Source organism: Microtus oregoni, unplaced genomic scaffold (assembly GCF_018167655.1).
Source record: "Microtus oregoni isolate MIOR12 unplaced genomic scaffold, Mior012 000002F_ref0000024, whole genome shotgun sequence".
In the NCBI taxonomy this organism is placed as follows: Eukaryota; Metazoa; Chordata; class Mammalia; order Rodentia; family Cricetidae; genus Microtus; species Microtus oregoni.
Genome location: NW_024543061.1, coordinates 31,487,501 through 31,505,839, shown reverse-complemented (window position 1 = coordinate 31,505,839; position 18,339 = coordinate 31,487,501). Strand labels below are relative to the sequence as shown.

The 18,339-nt window shown below is 51.9% G+C and overlaps 1 protein-coding gene across 1 annotated transcript in view; it reads right to left on the bottom strand.

The window, feature by feature from the left end:
- Positions 1–7,216: 7,216 nt before the first annotated feature.
- The window catches only part of Aldh1l1 (aldehyde dehydrogenase 1 family member L1), a 48,296-nt gene continuing 37,173 nt past the window's right edge, over positions 7,217–18,339 (bottom strand). The window contains exons 17-23 of the mRNA XM_041641245.1: positions 17,023–17,116; positions 15,596–15,695; positions 14,085–14,183; positions 12,089–12,254; positions 9,746–9,851; positions 8,030–8,229; positions 7,217–7,478 (exon numbers count right to left, since the gene is read on the bottom strand). Of these exons, the coding sequence (XP_041497179.1) occupies positions 7,423–7,478; positions 8,030–8,229; positions 9,746–9,851; positions 12,089–12,254; positions 14,085–14,183; positions 15,596–15,695; positions 17,023–17,116 (821 nt within the window). The 3' untranslated portion in view covers positions 7,217–7,422. The remainder of the gene's footprint in view (positions 7,479–8,029; positions 8,230–9,745; positions 9,852–12,088; positions 12,255–14,084; positions 14,184–15,595; positions 15,696–17,022; positions 17,117–18,339) is intronic.

Genomic DNA, 18,339 nt, shown 5'->3' with positions numbered 1-18,339 from the left:
TGCAGTGGTGTGTGCAGGGATGCTCCCTGGGTGCTGAAGGCGTCAATGACACGCCTCAGAGGAGGGACCGCTGCGGGGGACGGGCAAGGAGATCTGCCGGGATTTGGGAGGACTATAAGTAGGGCGGTGCCACGGTCAGGGGCGGGGCCGGGCAGCCGAGTTGTGTCACTGGCCTACAGCAGCGCACCGCAAGGGCCAGCTTTCCTCAGGGTCCACACCTGCCTGTTTCGTTTTCAATCTGACATCTCTAGATGTTTCACCTTTAAACACTTGAGTATGCGTCGTAAAGTTCTGTCCTTCAACGCGGCTGTGATGCTCTCACACTTATCGACTGGTAATTCCCAGTCCTCTGCAGGAGTCGTTGTTTGACTCAGAAATGACTGAGAGTTGTAGACAGGATATGGGCTGTCAGGGGACGGGTTCCTCTTCACCTGCAGGGGTAACTGTGGGCTGCCCAGGCTGACACAGGCCTGGAAAACTTAGCAGTGGTGAGCCTCAGTGGACACCAGCTCCTACAAACCGTCCTGTGTCCCTCCCCCCCCCCCCCCCCCCGCCCCCATGACTACTCTCTATTGGTTCAGGAATCCTGAGCCCTGGCTGGATGCAGCCAATTGCATCTGCAGAAACCTGCTGTGCAAGACTATAGCTTTTAAGAGAGAAGTAAGATACAAAAGATACTAAAAAGGGCCTGGGAAGATGCAACTCAGTGTTAGACAGGCCAGTTCCTGGATTCTGTCCTCAGCAAATGAAAAACAAAACAACATAAAAAATAGTAGACAGCATTCCACATGCTAGGGGAGATTACAGACTCAATTGCTTGTTTCCCAAATATATGCATTGAATTCTGAGCCCCCAGAGTAATGGCATTTGTTGTCAGGAGGTAACAATGAGTAAGAGAGGTCATAGGATGCAATCACAATGGGACTGAGTCCTCTCAGGAAGAGGAAGAGACCCCACAAAGACAGATAGGAAGAAGTATGACCAGAAATAGCCATCCCCGCACCTTGATCTTGAATCCATGCTGGTCTGCTTTCCTTTACCGTAAAGGGAAAGGGTTTATTTTGGCCCACAGTTTTGGAGGTTTCATAAAGGTTTCACTAGGGTTTTATCCCCTATTGAAGCGCTTTTGGGAGCTGGCAGAACTATAGGGAGGCGGGCTAGTGTGTGGGGACCAAAGTAACTGGTGTCATGGTCTTAGAGGGAGCATTGGGCCTCAGTCCCTCCTCCCTGAGACAGGACTCTAGTGCAAACCCTTCTCTTGGAGGCTGACCCAGAGGGCACCGTGAGAGTGAAGAGGGAGGCAGGAAGGTGCATACAAGAGGTTCACTGCAAACAGGCCAACACGATGAGCAGCCACTCTGAGGGCTTCTGGGAGCTCAGAGGTATCCTACCTGAAGTCCAACAGCACCAGTCATCACATGTGACTGTGCACCTTGGGGACAGAGGTCACCAGAGGCAGGCAGGGGCAGAGCAGGGTGTCAGCAAGGCCTCAGAAAGGTTTGGGGACATCAGCAAATAAACAGGTGCAATGACAGAGGAAAGCACAGTTTTCAGGACTCTGTACCATGTGTTCTGCCTGCCACTCATCCTCACGCAGCCTGGGCTGTGCAGAGCTGATGCCCTTTTATGGGTGAGTGAGCCAAGAGGCAAGAGGTGCCCATTTGCCCAAGGCTACATACACTGCCTTGGCAGAGCATGCTGCCTAGGCTCAGCAGTCCTTGAATAAGGCTGTCTGTCCCGAGCAAGTGAGTTGGTGAAAGAAAGGGATGGGTGGGTGGATGGATGGATGGATGGATGGGTGGGTGGATGGGTCAGTGTGTGGGTGGATGAAGCTGGCTGTTTTTGATTGTCCAGTTCCTGTTAAATGGTGATGGCTCAGGGCTGAGATGGGGCTCAGTGCCAGAGTGCTTGTCCAGGATACTCGGGATCCCATACATAGACACACAAAGACAGCACACAGACACACATGCAGAGACAGACACACACATGCATATTGTGCATGCGTACACATGTGCATGCATGTGCTCGTGCGTGCGTGTGCACACACACACCAACTATCCCGTGGATAATCTGTCTTTTTTATTTTGAAATAAGGTCTCACTATGTAGCGCTGGCTGACCTGGAACTTGCTATGTAATCCAGGCTGGCCTCAAACCCAGAAAACCTGAGTCCAGCTCCTGAGTGCAGGAATTACAGCTATGCAACACCACACCTGTCGTCTCTTTTCAAATATTAAATTTAAAATGTTAATTTCACATACAAAATGGGAGTAAACTTTCCCCAAACAAAATTTTCTTTCTGGTTAATTAGAAGATGCTTCAAGTCACCCAGGATGGCCCCTCACTACTCCCCTCTGATACCCAAGAGCTAGCTTGGAATGCATCCCACCCCCCAAGCCGGTCCATCGAGGGCACAATGCCATCCCTGGCCTTTGTTTATACACCTGGGGAAGTCAGTCCACTTTCACTGCTTTTCTGTCAGGTCAATTGGCCTCCTGAGGATGTCTGCAGACAGCTGAGAACAGCCCCACAAGAGGCCCTGACTAGCATTGGGTTAGGCCAAGTATGAAGCAGATCTCACCCTAGCCCGACCCCTAGTCCTTCCTGGCAGCTGTGTGTGTGGCTGAGCGCTACCAGGAAGACAAAGCTGTCATTGAGAACCCACTAGTAATTTGCAAAACCATAAGCAAGAACAAAATTTTTATGCTGCAGTGGTCATAGCACTTGGACCATGGCACCACTGACACAGGGGTGGCCCACATTGCTGTGAAAGGCTGGAGTGGGCAGAGAAGGCATTGTAGTTGCTGTTCTCAGGCAGGAAATTGAGGCTTGCCCACCAGTTAATGTCTGGCAGTGCTAGGTTTAGAAGGCAAGGTATGCTTCTGACTCATTAGCAAGACCCTCTTTATAGATCCTGGACTGCTTAACCTTTGGAAACAATGAAAAGACTTGCCGTACTTCTCAGTGTGGACTCTTCGGTGGCTTCAGCAGTGCTGTTGTGTCTGTCTGGAGGACAAAAGTGGAAGCCAGGAGCTTGTGGGCCACGGTAGGGACAGCTCACACATAGGTACCGCTGCCGTCTGGAGACCTGACTCACTTCGATCTTCAGGGACAGCACCCGGGCAGCTCAACACCCCCTCATCTCTGGGCTGATCTGAGGCCTTGAGGAAGCTGACCTGACGCTAAAGATAGGTTTAGCTGACTGCACACAAGGAGCTGGCAAGGGGAGGGTATACCAGAGCAGCTGGGAGAGCCAGTACATAGGGTCTCCTCATAGAACACTGGCATTTCCCCTCAGGACCTTGCCAAGGACCTGATTATCTCATGTTTGGCGGGGGGCAGTAGATTATGAAAAGAAAAATGCCAGAACAGGAGGCATTTGTTAGGGTTTCTATTGCTGTGAAGAGACACCATAACCAGGGCAATTCTTAAAAAAAAAAAATTAATTGGGTGGTTTACAGTTTCAGAGGTTCAGTCCATTATCATCATGGTAGGACACGGCAGTGTGCAGGAAGACATGGTGCTGGAGAAGGAGCTGAGAGTTCTACATCTTAACTGGCAGAAACAGGAAGTGATCTGTCTCACTAGATGTAGTTTGGGCTTAGGAGACCTCAAAGCCCAACCCCAGAGCAGAGCAGGGATTTAAAGTCTAGCCTGAGCCTAAAACCGTGGCTTTCAGTGAATAAGACTGTCTGTCCTGAGCAAGTGAGTTGGTTAAAAGAAACAAATGACACACTTCCAACAAGGCCACACCTCCTCCAACAAGGCCACACCTCCTCCAACAAGGCCACACCTCCTCCAACAAGGCCACTCCTCCAACAAGGCCACACCTTCAACAAGGCCACACCTCCTCCAACAAGGCCACACCCCCTCCAACAAGGCCACACCCACTCCAATAAGGCCACACCTCTCATTAATGTCACTCCCTTTGGGGGCCATTTTCTTTTCTTTTTCTTTTCTTTCTTTCTTTCTTTCTTTCTTTTTTTTTTAAATACCCTTTATTTACTTTTATGTATGAATGCTCTCTGCATGTACACCTGCGTGCTGGAAGAGGGCACCAGATCCCGTTGTAGATGGTCGTGAGCCACCATGTGGGTGCTGGGAACTGAACTAGGGACCTCTGGAAGAGCAGCCAGTGCTCTTAACCACTGAGCCACCTCTCCAGCCCAGCCATTTTCTTTCAAACCACTACAGGATGTTAAACCCTGTGACGTATTTTAAATGTCATATGGAACACACACAATACACACACATGTGTGAGCACACAAGTGCACATGTATGCTGAGGATAAAACCCAGAGCCTCTCTCACCTACATGACTGCCCTCTCTATCGGTCATCAGATAGGGATGAGCTATCCCTACCCCAGGAAGACCTTTAGATGGCTGTGGGCATGTGGTAAAGGCTGTAGACTGGGCTGTTTTATTTCCAGCCCAGCTGAATGTGAACTCTGGGTTCGCAGACTCAGCTTGCCTTCCCTGTGTGTGCTTCCAGGGGCCCTCACGTTCAGAGGTCAGTACACTGGCATTATCATTTGGAGGGACATAATTCTTTTTTTTTTATTATTTTTTTAATTTATTTATTTATTAAGGATTTCTGCCTCGTCCCCACAACCGCTTCCCATTTCCCTCCCCCTCCCCCGATCAAGTCCCCCCCCCTCATCTGCTCGAAGAGCAATCAGGGTTCCCTGACCTGTGGGAAGCCCAAGGACTGCCCACCTCTATCCAGGTCTCGTAAGGTGAGCATTCAAACTGCCTAGGCTCCCACAAAGCCAGTACGTGCAGTAGGATCAAAAACCCACTGCAATTGTTCTTGAATTCTCAGTATTCCTCATTGTCCGCTATGTTCAGCTAGTCCGGATTTATCCCATGCTTTTTCAGACCTAGGCCAGCTGGCCTTGGTGAGATCCCAATAGAACATCCCCATTGTCTTAGTGTGTGGGTGCACCCCTCGTGGTCCTGAGTTCCTTGCTAGTGCTCCGTCTCCTTCTGCTCCTGATTTGGACCTTGAGATTTCTGTCCGGTGCGGAGGGACATAATTCTGTCCATGGCAGGCAAGGCCCCGTGAGCCCCATCATGGGACAGCACGATGCAGCACCCTCTGGTGGATGTGCAAGGGACAGGTGGCTGTGCCCTACCCAGACCCCAGAGCCTTCCTCACCTATCCTACCACACACAAGCTTGCTGGTTGGCCAGAGACTCTCAGACCATCCAGATGTAAGGAAAGTAGGGTTCAGGGACAGGAGGGAGGTGGTGGTTGGAAATGACGGGTGGTATTTAGTGTCGCTAAATGACACCCTTAAAAATGGGCACAGTGTTAAGTCCTTATTGCACTTAGAAATGAACAGTGGAAGCACGCCTTTCCCTTCGGTGGGCATCAGGATGCAAGGATGGACATACCCAAAGCAGGGGCCCTGCTGGGGAAGCAGGAAGGAAACAGTCCAGAAGCACTCCCCAACACACACACACACACACACACACACACACACACACACACCCCAGAACAAGCCTCGCGGAGGGAGCCAACAGCACGTTTCATAGACCCATAAGAAGACCTCTGAGAGGCTACAGCATCAGCATAGTGAGCCCTGGGCACAGCCCATCTCACCCGTTACATAGGGTAGAGCACCCACACACGGGGTATGGATTTCCCATTAGGAACTGGTGTCCCATAGCTGTGATCTGGGAGTTAAGGCCCTGGGGCCAATTCCAGGAGACTCAGGACCTGGGTTTCTGACAGTGAGTCACTGCATAGCATGGGCTTCAAGGGTCTCATGATCTGGGAAGGGAAGAGCAGTGTCATAGCAGCTGCGGGACCTGAGCAAGCTAGCGTCTCTGCCTAGGTATAGTCAGTCCTCCTTCCCTGGACCACAGCATGCACAATACAGATGTGTGGGGAGGACTTAGAGGCCTGCATGGCACCCAGCACTCGCCAGTCTATTGTAGTTACCATTGCCTCTACCAGTGCTCACACATGGTGTCATAAGACCTACCGTCCTATCTCACTTTGAGTCTGGGATAAGCTGAGAACTGTGCTGTCAGGCAATGCTGTCCCTGTGCACAACAGCAGGCACGAGGTGGCGGTACAGCTCAGGAGTGAGAGCTTGCTGCTTTACCTGATAGCCTCTACCCGTGTCTGCCAGCCCACAACTGCCTGCAACTCCGGCTTCAAGGGATCTGATGCCCTCTTCTGTTCTCTTCTGGTATCTGCATGCATGTGCACATATACACAAACGCACAGACCAAAAAAGCAATAATCTTTTTAAAAATGAGTACACGGACACTGGTTGTCTTAGAGAACACTCGGCGGTGCCGCCGTGAGCCACTGTCACTTCACTCCAGCAGCGATGCAGAGGGGTTTCCACAGCTCCACCCGAAATCCAGGAGTGATGTGCTTCCACCACATCACTTACGGCATGGTAGGGGACAGGAATTCCTAAACCCACAGGGATCTATATCAGGGATGCGGCTTCCCACTGATCAGGGGTCATTATGAGACTTGTGCTGTGCTTAAGAGATGGGCAGGGATGTGGTGCGAGGCCAGGACACCACATAGGCCTGGTTGAACTTTCCCAAACCAGCACAGGTCACTAGGTCACTCCCTGCCTGGTCAGGGGATCTGAGGAAGATCAAAGAAACCATTAAAACATTTGGACCCAGAAAGGCAGAGCCAGAGGGAGGTGACAGTGGTTGGCATGTCAAGAAGAGTGGGCATATTGGAGAAACCAAGGCAACGGCAAGTCTGTGGTGTGTGGGACCTTCAGCATGAGGGTGTAGGGAAGAGGGCCTCGGGTGGGCACACAGGTGGCAGAAGGCTTGTGGGGCCTGTGCTCCTGGCTGAGGTGGGGTGGTGTAAGATAATGAGAAATACAGACAGGGGTGCTGCCCAGGTCTTAGATGGCAGGCAGGGTGAAGCTCCTGCCACAGGCCCCAGGTTGCCATCACGAATGCACCAGTTCACTGAGTGGCTGGTGAGTACTAGGGTCCTTGCAGAGGAGACTGGGCTGCTTCATGGCCCAGGGCTTGTCCCCCACTCCCGGCCAAATCCCCCTTCTCAGCTCTTGCCTTTGGAGGTGGGTACTGACACACACATTTCCTTCTGTGTACCCGCTAAGGTTCAGTCTCTGCAGGCCAAGTGATGCTATATGCCCCAGACTCGGGGTGACTGCTCCTTTTGGGGCCATCTGGAGCACCCACAGACAGAACGGTGACACAAAGTGCACGCTACCCCTGCTCACATCTTTATTCATCCTGGCCGTGACTGCCCACTCCACATGGAGCCACTTCGGATTGCTCCGAGGGTGTCCTGTCACCCAGCGGTGCAGGGCGATAGCTCCAGAGACAGAAGGGTTCTCAGGCACCAGACGGGGTCCAGGGTCCCTGAGGGGAGGCCACCAGGATACAGAAGCACCATGGAGACCTGGCTTCAGTACTCAAAAGTCACGGTCTTGACCCGCAGGTACTCGTTCAGGGCTGCCTCTCCTGCGAGAAAACACACACCGCTGGGAAACCTACCGCTGGGATCCCTGAGATGAGCACACCTGTAGGCAGCCTCTCTCTCTCCACAGATGAGAAACCAAGGCCCCAGGGAAGCCACATACCCAACCCAGGTCATCCTGTAGTAAGCTATGGGTTTGGACTCCAGTGCAGGCAGGGGAATGCAGAACCAATCTGGGGCAGCCATTCTAGAAGCTTTCCTGCCTCCCTACCATTGCAATGGTAACGCAGGTAGGATGGGTGCCCTGCTGGCTACCAGCAGCCAAGAAGTTGTCTTCCTGCCTAATATATATATATATATATATATATATATATATATATATATATATAGTATATATTCTTTCTGCTCCTGTGTGCTGTCTCAGCAATGACATTGGTCCCAAAAGGTCCCTCCTCCCAGCAAGAACTGAGCAGCTACCAGCTATCTTATCCAATGTGACACCCCAGCACTGGGGACAGAACCTGGCACTTGGTGGCCTTTGGCGGTGTTTGCTGAGTGAATACATAAAAGTAGCCCCAGGACAGGGTTTAGTTACCCAGATCTTTGCCAAATCCAGACTGTTTGAATCCTCCGAAGGGTGCGGCCACATCTGTTTTGTTGTAGGTGTTGACGAACACAGTGCCCGCCTGGAGTTTGTCACTGACATACAGGGCCTTGTTGATATCCCGGGTGAAGACACCAGAGGCCAGGCCAAACTCTGTGGCATTGGCCCGAGATAGCACAGCATCCACGTCCCTGTGGGGGAAGTGCAAGAACTCACTGAGGGATGCTCTAAGAACCCATTTTTGGACTGGGGATGAGGGAAAATCAGAATCTGCTTCCCCAAAGTGTCTAAGCCCATGCTCCTCGGCCAGGAGACCCCAAAAGGAAAAACCTGTGCTGAGATTGCAGAAGCGGGCAACAGAGAGAAAGACGAAGAGGGTCGGCGGCGTAGTTAAATATTTCACAGAGCAGATCTGGGCAAGGGGCCTCGTGCAGGAAGGGAGCTCAGAGAGGCAGCTTTAGGCAGAGGTAGACTGAGCATTCAGCAGACATCAGACCTAAGAGCTGGGGTCGTGTCTGCCTGGCAGAGACTGTGAAATCTGTCTACTGCAGTCAGCATCAGCTGGTGATGGTAGTCACATCGCGACAACTGGTTGGAAAAGGTGAAGACGAAAGTGTCATTTGCCTGAAAAATGAGTGAGGAAAAGGTGTGACCGGTCAAACGTGTCCACAGAGCTGTAGTTCCTCCACAGTGAGGGGACCCTTCCTTCTCTTTAACCTGTGGCCTGGATGGCTCCTGGGCCGGGGTGTGTTCTGAGGCTAGCTCCTGAGGAGCTTGGCTGCCTCCAACTGGCTTCCACGGGACCTGGGCTCCAGGCCAGGGACCTGAGGCTGCCATGGAGAGATAGCCCAAGCCCAGGTGAGCATAGTTACTTCCTTTGTACCAGGCAAGTCCAGATGTAGCACAGAGCTGAGACAGGCTCACTCCATCCAACCAACCTGAAGCATGGGCTCATTCATGATTGAGACCCAATGCCACAGTTGTCTCAGGCCATTTGGACAGGACCAGGTTAGGTCTCAGCAGGACACTATAAGAACAAGACCCGGTAGGCTGTAAGTAATACCAGAAATGGAGGACAAACACAGGGAAGCCGGGACATGCAAGGAAATCGCCTTTTATTCATCTAGGCCTGGAGGCCATCCTGGCCCAGGAGAGGGAGGGCAAAGGGAGCCCCGTGTTCTTCAAGAGGCCTATGCGGGCAGCCCAGGCACCGTGTACAGGCTCTTCACTAACTTGGTTTCCTTCTCATGGACCATCTCTCACAGTTGATGTCAAGACTCCAGATACAGAGAAAAAGCCCTGAGATGCTGTAGGATAATGCTTTTGTACACTGTAAAGATTTATTAAACTTATACTGGTTTAATAAAATGCCGATTGCCCAATATCCAGGCAGGAACTATCGGTGGGGCAATCAGACTAAGAGAATTTTGGGAAGAGGAAAGGAGAGACACAGTCATCACCCAGATGCAGAGGAAACAAGATGAGAATGTATCACTGAGAAAAGATACCAAGCCACATGGCTAAATATAGACGGGAATTATGGGTTAATTTAAGTTGTAAGAGGTAGGTAATAGTAAGCCTGAGCTAATAGACCAAGCAGTTTATAATTAATATAAGCCCCTATGTATTTCTTTGGGACTGAATGGCTGTAGGACCAGGAGGGACAGAAACTTCCATCTACACTGAGAGGTGTGGTGAATCACATACCCGTCAGCAAACCGAGAGATGATCATGATGGGCCCGAAGGACTCCTCTTTAGCAATGTACATGTGGTCCTCCACGTTGGTGAAGACGGTTGGCTGAAAGAAGAAGCCTGTAGGGGAGACAGTGACCTGAGGCATGTAGGAGGTGCAGGTCCCTGACTGTCTCCTCCCTATTCTGGTCAGGGTCTGGCTCACACAACACTCTTTTCACTATAGACCCAGGCGCCTCATCCTCTGCCTTTCAGGTAGAATTGGCCAAGAAGAGTCAGCCCTGATCTGTCCTATTCTTGAATGGGTTCTAGAAAATTCCCCACCCTATTGTTCAGAGAATAGATGGGCCGCCCTCATGTTCCCGGGGGATGTACTAGCTAGCTCTACTGGATCCCTCTCTCTGCTCTGTGAACAGTGCTTACCCCAAACTTTGCAGCCCACCCCCTGCTAGGGCTTGCCATACTGTCCACAGCCTTAGGGAACTCGCACACTGGTGATACAGGGAAGTTTGCTTCACATGAGCTAAATGTTGAGTTGTTCTCTGGTTGGGACACTGGGGAGCTGTTTGCCAAGCTGAGGAGCAGCAAATACAGAAGATGAGAAGCATCTAGAGAGAATGCAGGAGATGGTGGGTGGGGGTGAAGGGCCACTCACACTGTCTGCAAATGAGGCCATGGAGGCAGTCGGGGAACTTGCCCCTGAAGCATTGGAACCCAAGTACTGAGCACTGGAACCCAAGAACTCTCATGGGGTGAAGAAACAAAGGGTCAATGACTCCCGGGGACACTTGGCAGGATAAGCTGCAGAAGGTGGCAGGGATGCAGGAGAATCAAGGTATAAATGAGGTGCCAAACTTAACAGGACCAGAAGAGAATGAAAATCAAGGGGTCAGAAAGAGGGGCGTGTCCTTTCTTCCCCTCTTCAATTCCATCAGTTAATGAGAGCCTCCTCTGTGTGGGGCTCCTTATGGGGTGTAAAAGGCAGACACCAAAGGCAGGCAGGGTGTGGAGCTGCTGTGCTGTGGGCAGGCAGCACAAGGCTCCGTCCATGTGGCTTCTGCTCCCCTGGTTTGAGTGCCTAGAACTGAGTAGATTACAGAGAAGCAAGTGTGTCGGGGTCAGACACTGCTTGTTTCAATAAGAATGGGCCCTACAGGCTCATGGTGGAACTGCTTGGGAAGGACTAGGAGGTATGGCCTTATTATGGAGGTGTGTATCTGGGGGCAGGCTGTAGGGTTTCAAATGCCCAAACCATTCTCTGTCAGCTCTCTCTGCCTCATAGATGCTATCTCAAGATGTGAGCTCTCAGCTACTGCTCCAGTGCCGTAACTGTCTGCCTGCTCCATGCTCCCCACCATGATGGTCAAGGATTCACCCCCTGAATCTGTAAGCCCCCAATAAACCCTTCAATAAGTTGCCTTGGTTATGGTGTGTTCACAGCCATAGAAAAGTGACTAAGACATTCATTGAGATGATTACTGAAGCCAAGTGCCTGGTGCCACTCAGGTACCTAATTCTGGCAGTGTCAGGAGCTCTAGATGGGTGACCTGAGCCATGTGTCTATGAAGATCTGCACCATCTCAAAGATGGGCCACTCCAGGCAAAGGCTCACTCCTAGCTGAGGGCAGCTGGCCACCAGTGGTGGGACACTGTGGCATTGCCACCTGTTGCCTAGCAACTAAAGCATTCCCTGAAGGGAGGAAGGAAGCTCACAACACTCAAGCAAATGACCTGAGATAAGGCCCCTGCCACCCGCCCACTAAGCAGTGAAAAGGGAGACGAGATGGCAGTGGAGCTGCCTCCAAGTTGCTCCAGGATGCAGCTTTTGGGAGTCGTCACCCAGGCTCTGTGCCTTTGAGCCAATCATGCTCCTGTGAGTGACCCCAATAAAATCACTGGCTCACTAGGCTAGATATCGACAGGGCCATCTCTTTTGGTGGCCACTGGGGCCCTATCTGGGGTGAGTGGGCATTAGTTCATGTCTTCGCAGAAGTTACACAGCACACAAAACAACTGCTCAGAAGAGAAGCCAAAGAGCGAGAACCTTGAACTCAAGTCAGAGGAGACTGATGCCACAGCGCAGTGATGCAATAGCAACACCCTGCACAGCAGATTACACCAGCACTGGGGAATGTTCTGGACTCCTCCCTCACCTTCCCAGTTCCAGACCTGGGTCAAGAGGGTGACCAAACAGCCAAGGGCCATTACATCCAAGATACCAATTTGAACTGGAGGCCTGGATCCTGACCACACTAGTATTTGGCCTTCAGCTATGTCCAGTTAGGGCTGGGTTGAAAACCAGAGGTCTAGTATTTACTGCCTCAGTTTACCCAAGTGAGATGGAGAACTTGACTGACCTGGCCTCGGGACTTGGTTCCCACCACAGACCAGTGTGGCCCCTTCCTTCACACCACGCTGGCAATACTCCACCAGCTTCTTCAGGTGGGCCTCGTGGTTCTGTGGGCCATGGTTGGTGTCTCTGTCCAGGGGGTTGCCGATTTTCATCTTCCCCACTTCCTCCACCTGCAGAAAGTCCTCGGGTCAGATTGTGCTCAGTGCCACAGTCAGTCCTGGGACAGCTCCCACCTCTGTGGTTTATACCGGTCACAGGTCCTTGAAGAATGTGTGGAAGCCATTTCCCAGCTAAGGGGGCTTTCCCAGTCTGACTCCAAACCTATCTACTAGAGGAGTCTCAGTGACAGACAGAAGGACACTGAACAGAGAGAAGGGTCCAAGGCTCAAGTCTACCTACTGCTGCTTTCATTTTCCTCTGCTTCAACAAATCATTTGGGAGTGGCCCTCTCTGGGAAGCCCGCTTCTGTCACCTTCAAAGTAAGCCTAGGCTTTGGAACGTAAAGATGCTACTGGGGTATCACTGCGGAGTGACAGGAGGTGACCTAATGACTCTGGAGTTTAGATGTCAGAAGGACAGAAAATGAGTTGGGGCTCACAAAGATGTGTAACTCCAGTTCCAGGGGAGCCAGTGGCATCTTCTGACCTCTGCAGACACCAAGCATGAAGTGTACATACACACATACAGGAGAAACACATATCCACATAAAATAATTTTTTTTTAAACAATGAATCAGGATGTAGGCTGAAGAAAGAAAACACAGTTGCACAGAATCAATGGCCAATTATTCATTGGTCAATCAATGAGCAATGACAGATCCGCTGGCCTCTGGGAAGGTCGGCCCCAGTCCTTCTCTTGTGTGGCCTGGCTCCCAGGCTCCTGAGCTGGAGTCTAAGGATCAGGCAAAGTTGTGTCCACCCTCATTCACTTCAGGGTTCACCCTAGCCTGGACAGACTGTGAGCCAGGTAAGCTCGGCAGCTACTGGGTGTCAGGTGTCATTTGTCACACAGCAATGCTGCTCAGCCCTTTCCTGTCCTTGTCACCTTCATACTCAGACCTATTCCTGACTATTCTGGTTCAGTCCTGTTGTTGAAGGCTTGGTTGCCAACCGGTGCCCTTCCTGTAACTTTAGTCTAACAGTTGGAAGTTTTCCCTCTCTGGTTTTATGTTAGAGAAGTGTCCATCTCTACCTGTCAACCTCACAGGATGAGGCTGGTCACAATGATGCCAGTTCACAGAGAACCCCCAAAGTCAAGAATTAAAGACATTCTTGCTGGGGCTGGGGCTCAGTGGCAGAGCAATCATCTCACTAGCCAAGGCCCTGGGTTCCAGCACCACAAACAAACAAACAACAAGCAAATCATACAGTCCTACAGGGCCAAGAAGACCCATTTGTTCCTGGAGCTGGCCTCAGTCTGCCCTTTGGGATTTTGTTACGTTACCCAGTAACTCCAGTGGGAGCTGCTGCTTGGCACCTGTCGGGTCCCCAGAAGGTGGCAGAAGCTGCCCCCCCTCACAAACGGCCAGTTTGCAGCAACCACTGCCTAACATTAGGGGCATGGGCAAAGTCTAGACTCTTGATTCTGGGCACTTGCACAGGGTACTTCCTGCTCCAGGGATGCTGCCAGGGGTCCTGAGGCCAGATCCTTGCTCGCCTGTCCTTTTCGCAGTCCTTTCCTGGGCCTCCTATGACCTCACTTAAGAGGGTAAGCCCTTGTGAATCCTGTACAGTTGGTCCTTATCCTAGGCTCTACTTTCAGAGAATGCTCCTTTTTGGTGGTTCTGAGAATGGGACCAAAGCCTGGGCAAGCGCTAGAGCTAGGTACCCTCTGCCCACAGGCTCTTTGGTTATGTCAGTTTGAGCTGAAGACTCAAGAGAGTTCTCCAAGGATCCTCTAGTGGGTGGTACCCAATGAGAGGAGCCCAGGCTTTCCTTACTCTGCACCACTGCCTCTCTCACAGCCTGCCCCTCCGGCTCAGACTCTAACCTGGAACTTACCACTTTCTGCACGAACTGGTCATGGATGGAGTCCTCCACAAAGAGCCGGCCCGCTGCAATGCAGTTCTCTCCTTTGTTGAAGAAAACGGAGCTCATGCCCTTCAGAGAAGTGCAAAAATACCAGGTTACAGATCTCCAAGTGCTTCCGCCCCACTGCCCACCAGGACTGTTAACTCTTCTCAGGGAAGAGCGGGTGTGCCTGCATTCTGCCTTCCTCCCATGGGACAGGCTTTAACCACACTGGGTGCATAGGTCCTGTGCAATCCTCAGCCTGTAGAAGCAAGAGGTGGTGGTGGGAGTGAGGACACAAGGCCCCACATGTTAAGAGGGAGCCACCTAGAGACTTCATTAGCATAAGGATGCTGTTCACATGACATACAATGGAGAATAATACATCGGGTGAGTCTGAGCTTTCCTGGACCCCGGGTCCATGGGTAGACTCACTGGGTGGCCCAAAAGGTACCAGGTCTCCTTGGGACCCGACTGGAGAGGTACCAGACTGCGCATTAGCAGGGTTGGAGAGCAGGATGGAGAGGCACAGCCCTAGTTCTAGGGAAGGACGTGCAGGAGTGCAGGAAATCTGCTCAGACACGCTAGGAGCCAAGAAGCCGACAGCAGGAAGCCAAGGGCGGGGTGCAGAGTCCAGTCCAGCTCTTTTAGTCTGCATGATTCAGCCCAACAATTGGCACAGGCCCCCAGTTATGTGCAGGGCTCCGAAGCAGCAGCCACACTTTGAATTGAGCCAAGATCACGGACTGTCGGGCTCATGGCAGAGATGAATAAGGAAGCTCCTGGCCTCCCTCAGCTTCCCACTGAGCAAGACTGGACTCCCTCTCGGGACTCTGTTGGGTGTCATGCCCTGCTCCAAGGCAGAATGAGGCTTGGTCATGCCACTAAGATAGTTGGAGACCTGTCTGAACGGGTCTGACTCATTTGCTCGCATGGGAGTGGAGAGCGGACCAAGGCATCAAGTGACACCAATGGCAAGAACCACTTCCATGTTTGTGGCATTTACCACATGCTGTCACTGTTCTGAGGCCTCATTTGGGCCAGTCTAAGAGGCCACCAGAGAGGGGTACTTTTCTGGCCCTGTACACACGGGTATGCACAGTCCTGGCCTGTAGCTGCCCAGAGCATAGGTGGAAAGCTGGGCATGGGTGCACAGTGTCATTGGTCATCGGTCATGGCTGTTAGCGGGGTCATGCCCAAGAGATCCAGGGATACTTTGTTTTTCACCCATGCCAAGGCAGGCAGCCTTTTAATTTCCCAATTTGTCCATCTGGTTCAATGATATGACAGGACATGCTGGGAACACACTGTGGAGGGCATGCATCATCCTTGCCCACGGGTGCCTCTTGCTAAGCTACCTATACTTGTGGTGACATCATGGATTGCTATACCAGGTTAGGTTAACCATGGTAGCCGAGAGATCCCCCACTGCTATCCCTCTGCCTCTGGCCCAGGGCCTCCCACACTTCCTCCCACCTATTCCCATCCCTGCCCTATCTCACCATCTGCACTGCCTTGTTGAGGTCACAGTCAGCAAAGATGATAAGGGGTGACTTCCCGCCCAGCTCCAGGGAGACTTTCTTCACATTACTCAGGGCACAGCTGTAGGGAACAGAGGGCGGGGGCTGGTGTCACATGGCCTGGACCACAGGGGCTTGTAGGTGGTGCACAAGACAAGTCCCAATTGTGCTGGACTCCAGAGTGCAAACCAGACCCATCTTCTCCCCACCACCCACTCTCACCTCCAACCAGGGGGGGGCATTCCTATTCCCCTCACACCCAGGCCAGTCCTGGCCCTTCACACTCACTGGTGTCCCCCTCGGCTCCACTCTGTCCCCTTCTTAGGGTCATTTTCTGATCCTCCCATGGAAACCTCCCCCACCTCCCTGTGTCTGCTGGCCGCTGTGTCCCACTGCAAATTTATGAATGACTCCACCAGGGAGAAGGCAGGCCTTCCAAAGAGCATGCATCTATCTGGGTCCTATGGCATCCCAGTGCCTGGCACACAACCGGTGCTCCAGGGAATGCAGACTGAGTAGACCCTAAAGAGAATCATCCCTCCACTGGGGGAGCTGTGGCCAAAGAGGGATAGCTCAGGGTTTTAGCGACCAAGCAGAGAGATGCAGGGAACCACAGACAATGTGTCCACGGGCAAGACTCAAACTTGAGTGATACCACCACCCTCAAGCAGGCACCAAGCATGACCTGGGAGAAGAAGTCGTCTTGTTCTGGATCACCCAAGGGTATGGGCTCCCCTGCCCCAGAACTGCCCACAGAGGACTCAGGGGAGCCTCGTGGATACTAGCGCCCTCATGCTGAGACTCTGAATGGACAGTCAGGTATACGCACAGAAGTTACACTCATTCAGCTGCTCCCACAGCTCATGGATGTCAAGGTCTAACACCTCATAAGCAGGCTGTGGATACTCACATTGGCTAGGAAACTCTAAAAACGGTTGTACACATTCAGCGTAGGCAAAGTTGATTTTCTCAAATATTTCCAACCTGCAGCTGTTTGAATCCACCGTGTGGAAGCCACAGATACAGAATTTAATCTAACTTACCAGAAGCATCGCCAGGTCAGCTTGCAATCAATATAAAAGTTATGAATAAGTACATTTTAGTGTGTTGAGTTTTTCAAATCGGTGTCTGGTTCATGCTCATGTAACCTCAAGTCAGGACCGCTAACTTCTAGCACTACTGGGATAGGAGGTAACATGGGACCAAGACCCCCCGGGTTGTGTGACCTCCACTAAGCAGCCCCACAGGCCTCTCAAGGGCTTGTGGAAAACTCAGCATCTGTTTTAACATGACTGCTGGAGGTAGCTATGCTCACCAAAACCCAAGAAGTAGGACCCAGCTTATGGAATGCATCATCTATACCCAGACACCACGGCCTGGAAGACCTCTCTTCCCTGTACCCCACCTACCTTTTCATGATGTGTTTTCCCACCTCTGTGGAACCTGTGAACCCTATTTTCCTCACATCAGGGTGATCTGAGAGTCTCTGGCCAACCAGCGAGCCTGTGGTAGAATAGATGAAGTCAAGGTAGGCTCTGGGGTCTGGGCAAGGCACAGTCACCTGTTCCCCGCACGTCCACCAGAGGATGCTATATTGTGTCGTCTACATGGTGCCCCATGATGGGGCTCACGAGGCTTTGCCCTGCTATGCACTGATATCTGTCCCTCCAAATGATAATGCTAAAGTACTAACCCCCGAACGTCTGAATGTGAGAGCCCCTGGAGGCGGGGTCTCTGAAGGAGTCATAGGATGGACCCTACCCTATGTGACTGTTGTTCTTATATGGGGAGGTAATCAGGATACAGATGTACACAAAGGGCTGACCATGTGGGGGAACAGATACAATGGCATCTCCTATGCAGGGAGAGAGGCAGCAGAGGATGCTGCCTTGCCAGCTCTTGCTTTTGGACTTGCGGCGCCCAGGGCTGTAGCAAGCCCCAGGTTCGGCACCTCATTATGGCAGTACCAGAAACCACGCTGTGCATGGAGTGTGGGAATGAGGGGTGACTGGAGGTCACCTAAGCTTGGTGGCTTTCAATTGTCAGAGTCAACACTGGGTGTGGTCCATGGAGGAGCATCACGGACCCACCTTTAGGACACTGCTGGCCTAGAGTCTTGCCACCTCTGCTTACACAGTTGAGTTCCAGCCCGACCCACACCACACCTCCCTCCTTCCTACCCCTCAGCCTGACCAATGGCCAAGTCCTTGATTCCATGAAATCAAAGGGTGGGTTACCCTATAGATGCCTTTTCTCGGAATCAATAGAAAGCCCTCACTCAAGCCCCCAGGTTCTTTCTTGACAATGGTTTCTGCCCTCACATTCTTGCTCCTGACCCTCCCCATCTTTGCCATTCTTGCAACACTGAAACACCCAGGGCTAGCTTGGCTCTGGGTTCACACGTCTCCATTTACAGGGCTTCCTCAGCTGATCATGCATGGCCAGATTTCCAAAGGCCACCCTTAGACACATTACCTCCTAAATCCGCATCTCCTGCCAAACTTCCCAGAGTCTAGGCCATCTATCATCCCCAGCCTCCTGCTTGGATGGCTTAGGGCCTCTCACATTCAATGCCTTTGAAAAGGAGCTTTTAATCCCCTGCTCCCTGCCCCCAATCCCAGGGCTCTACCATGGTAAATTGGCCACTCTATGCAGCAAGCACATTCAGGAGGAGAACCTGGGAGTTGCTGATCTCAATGTTAATTCCATTTTGACAGTCCTGTTAA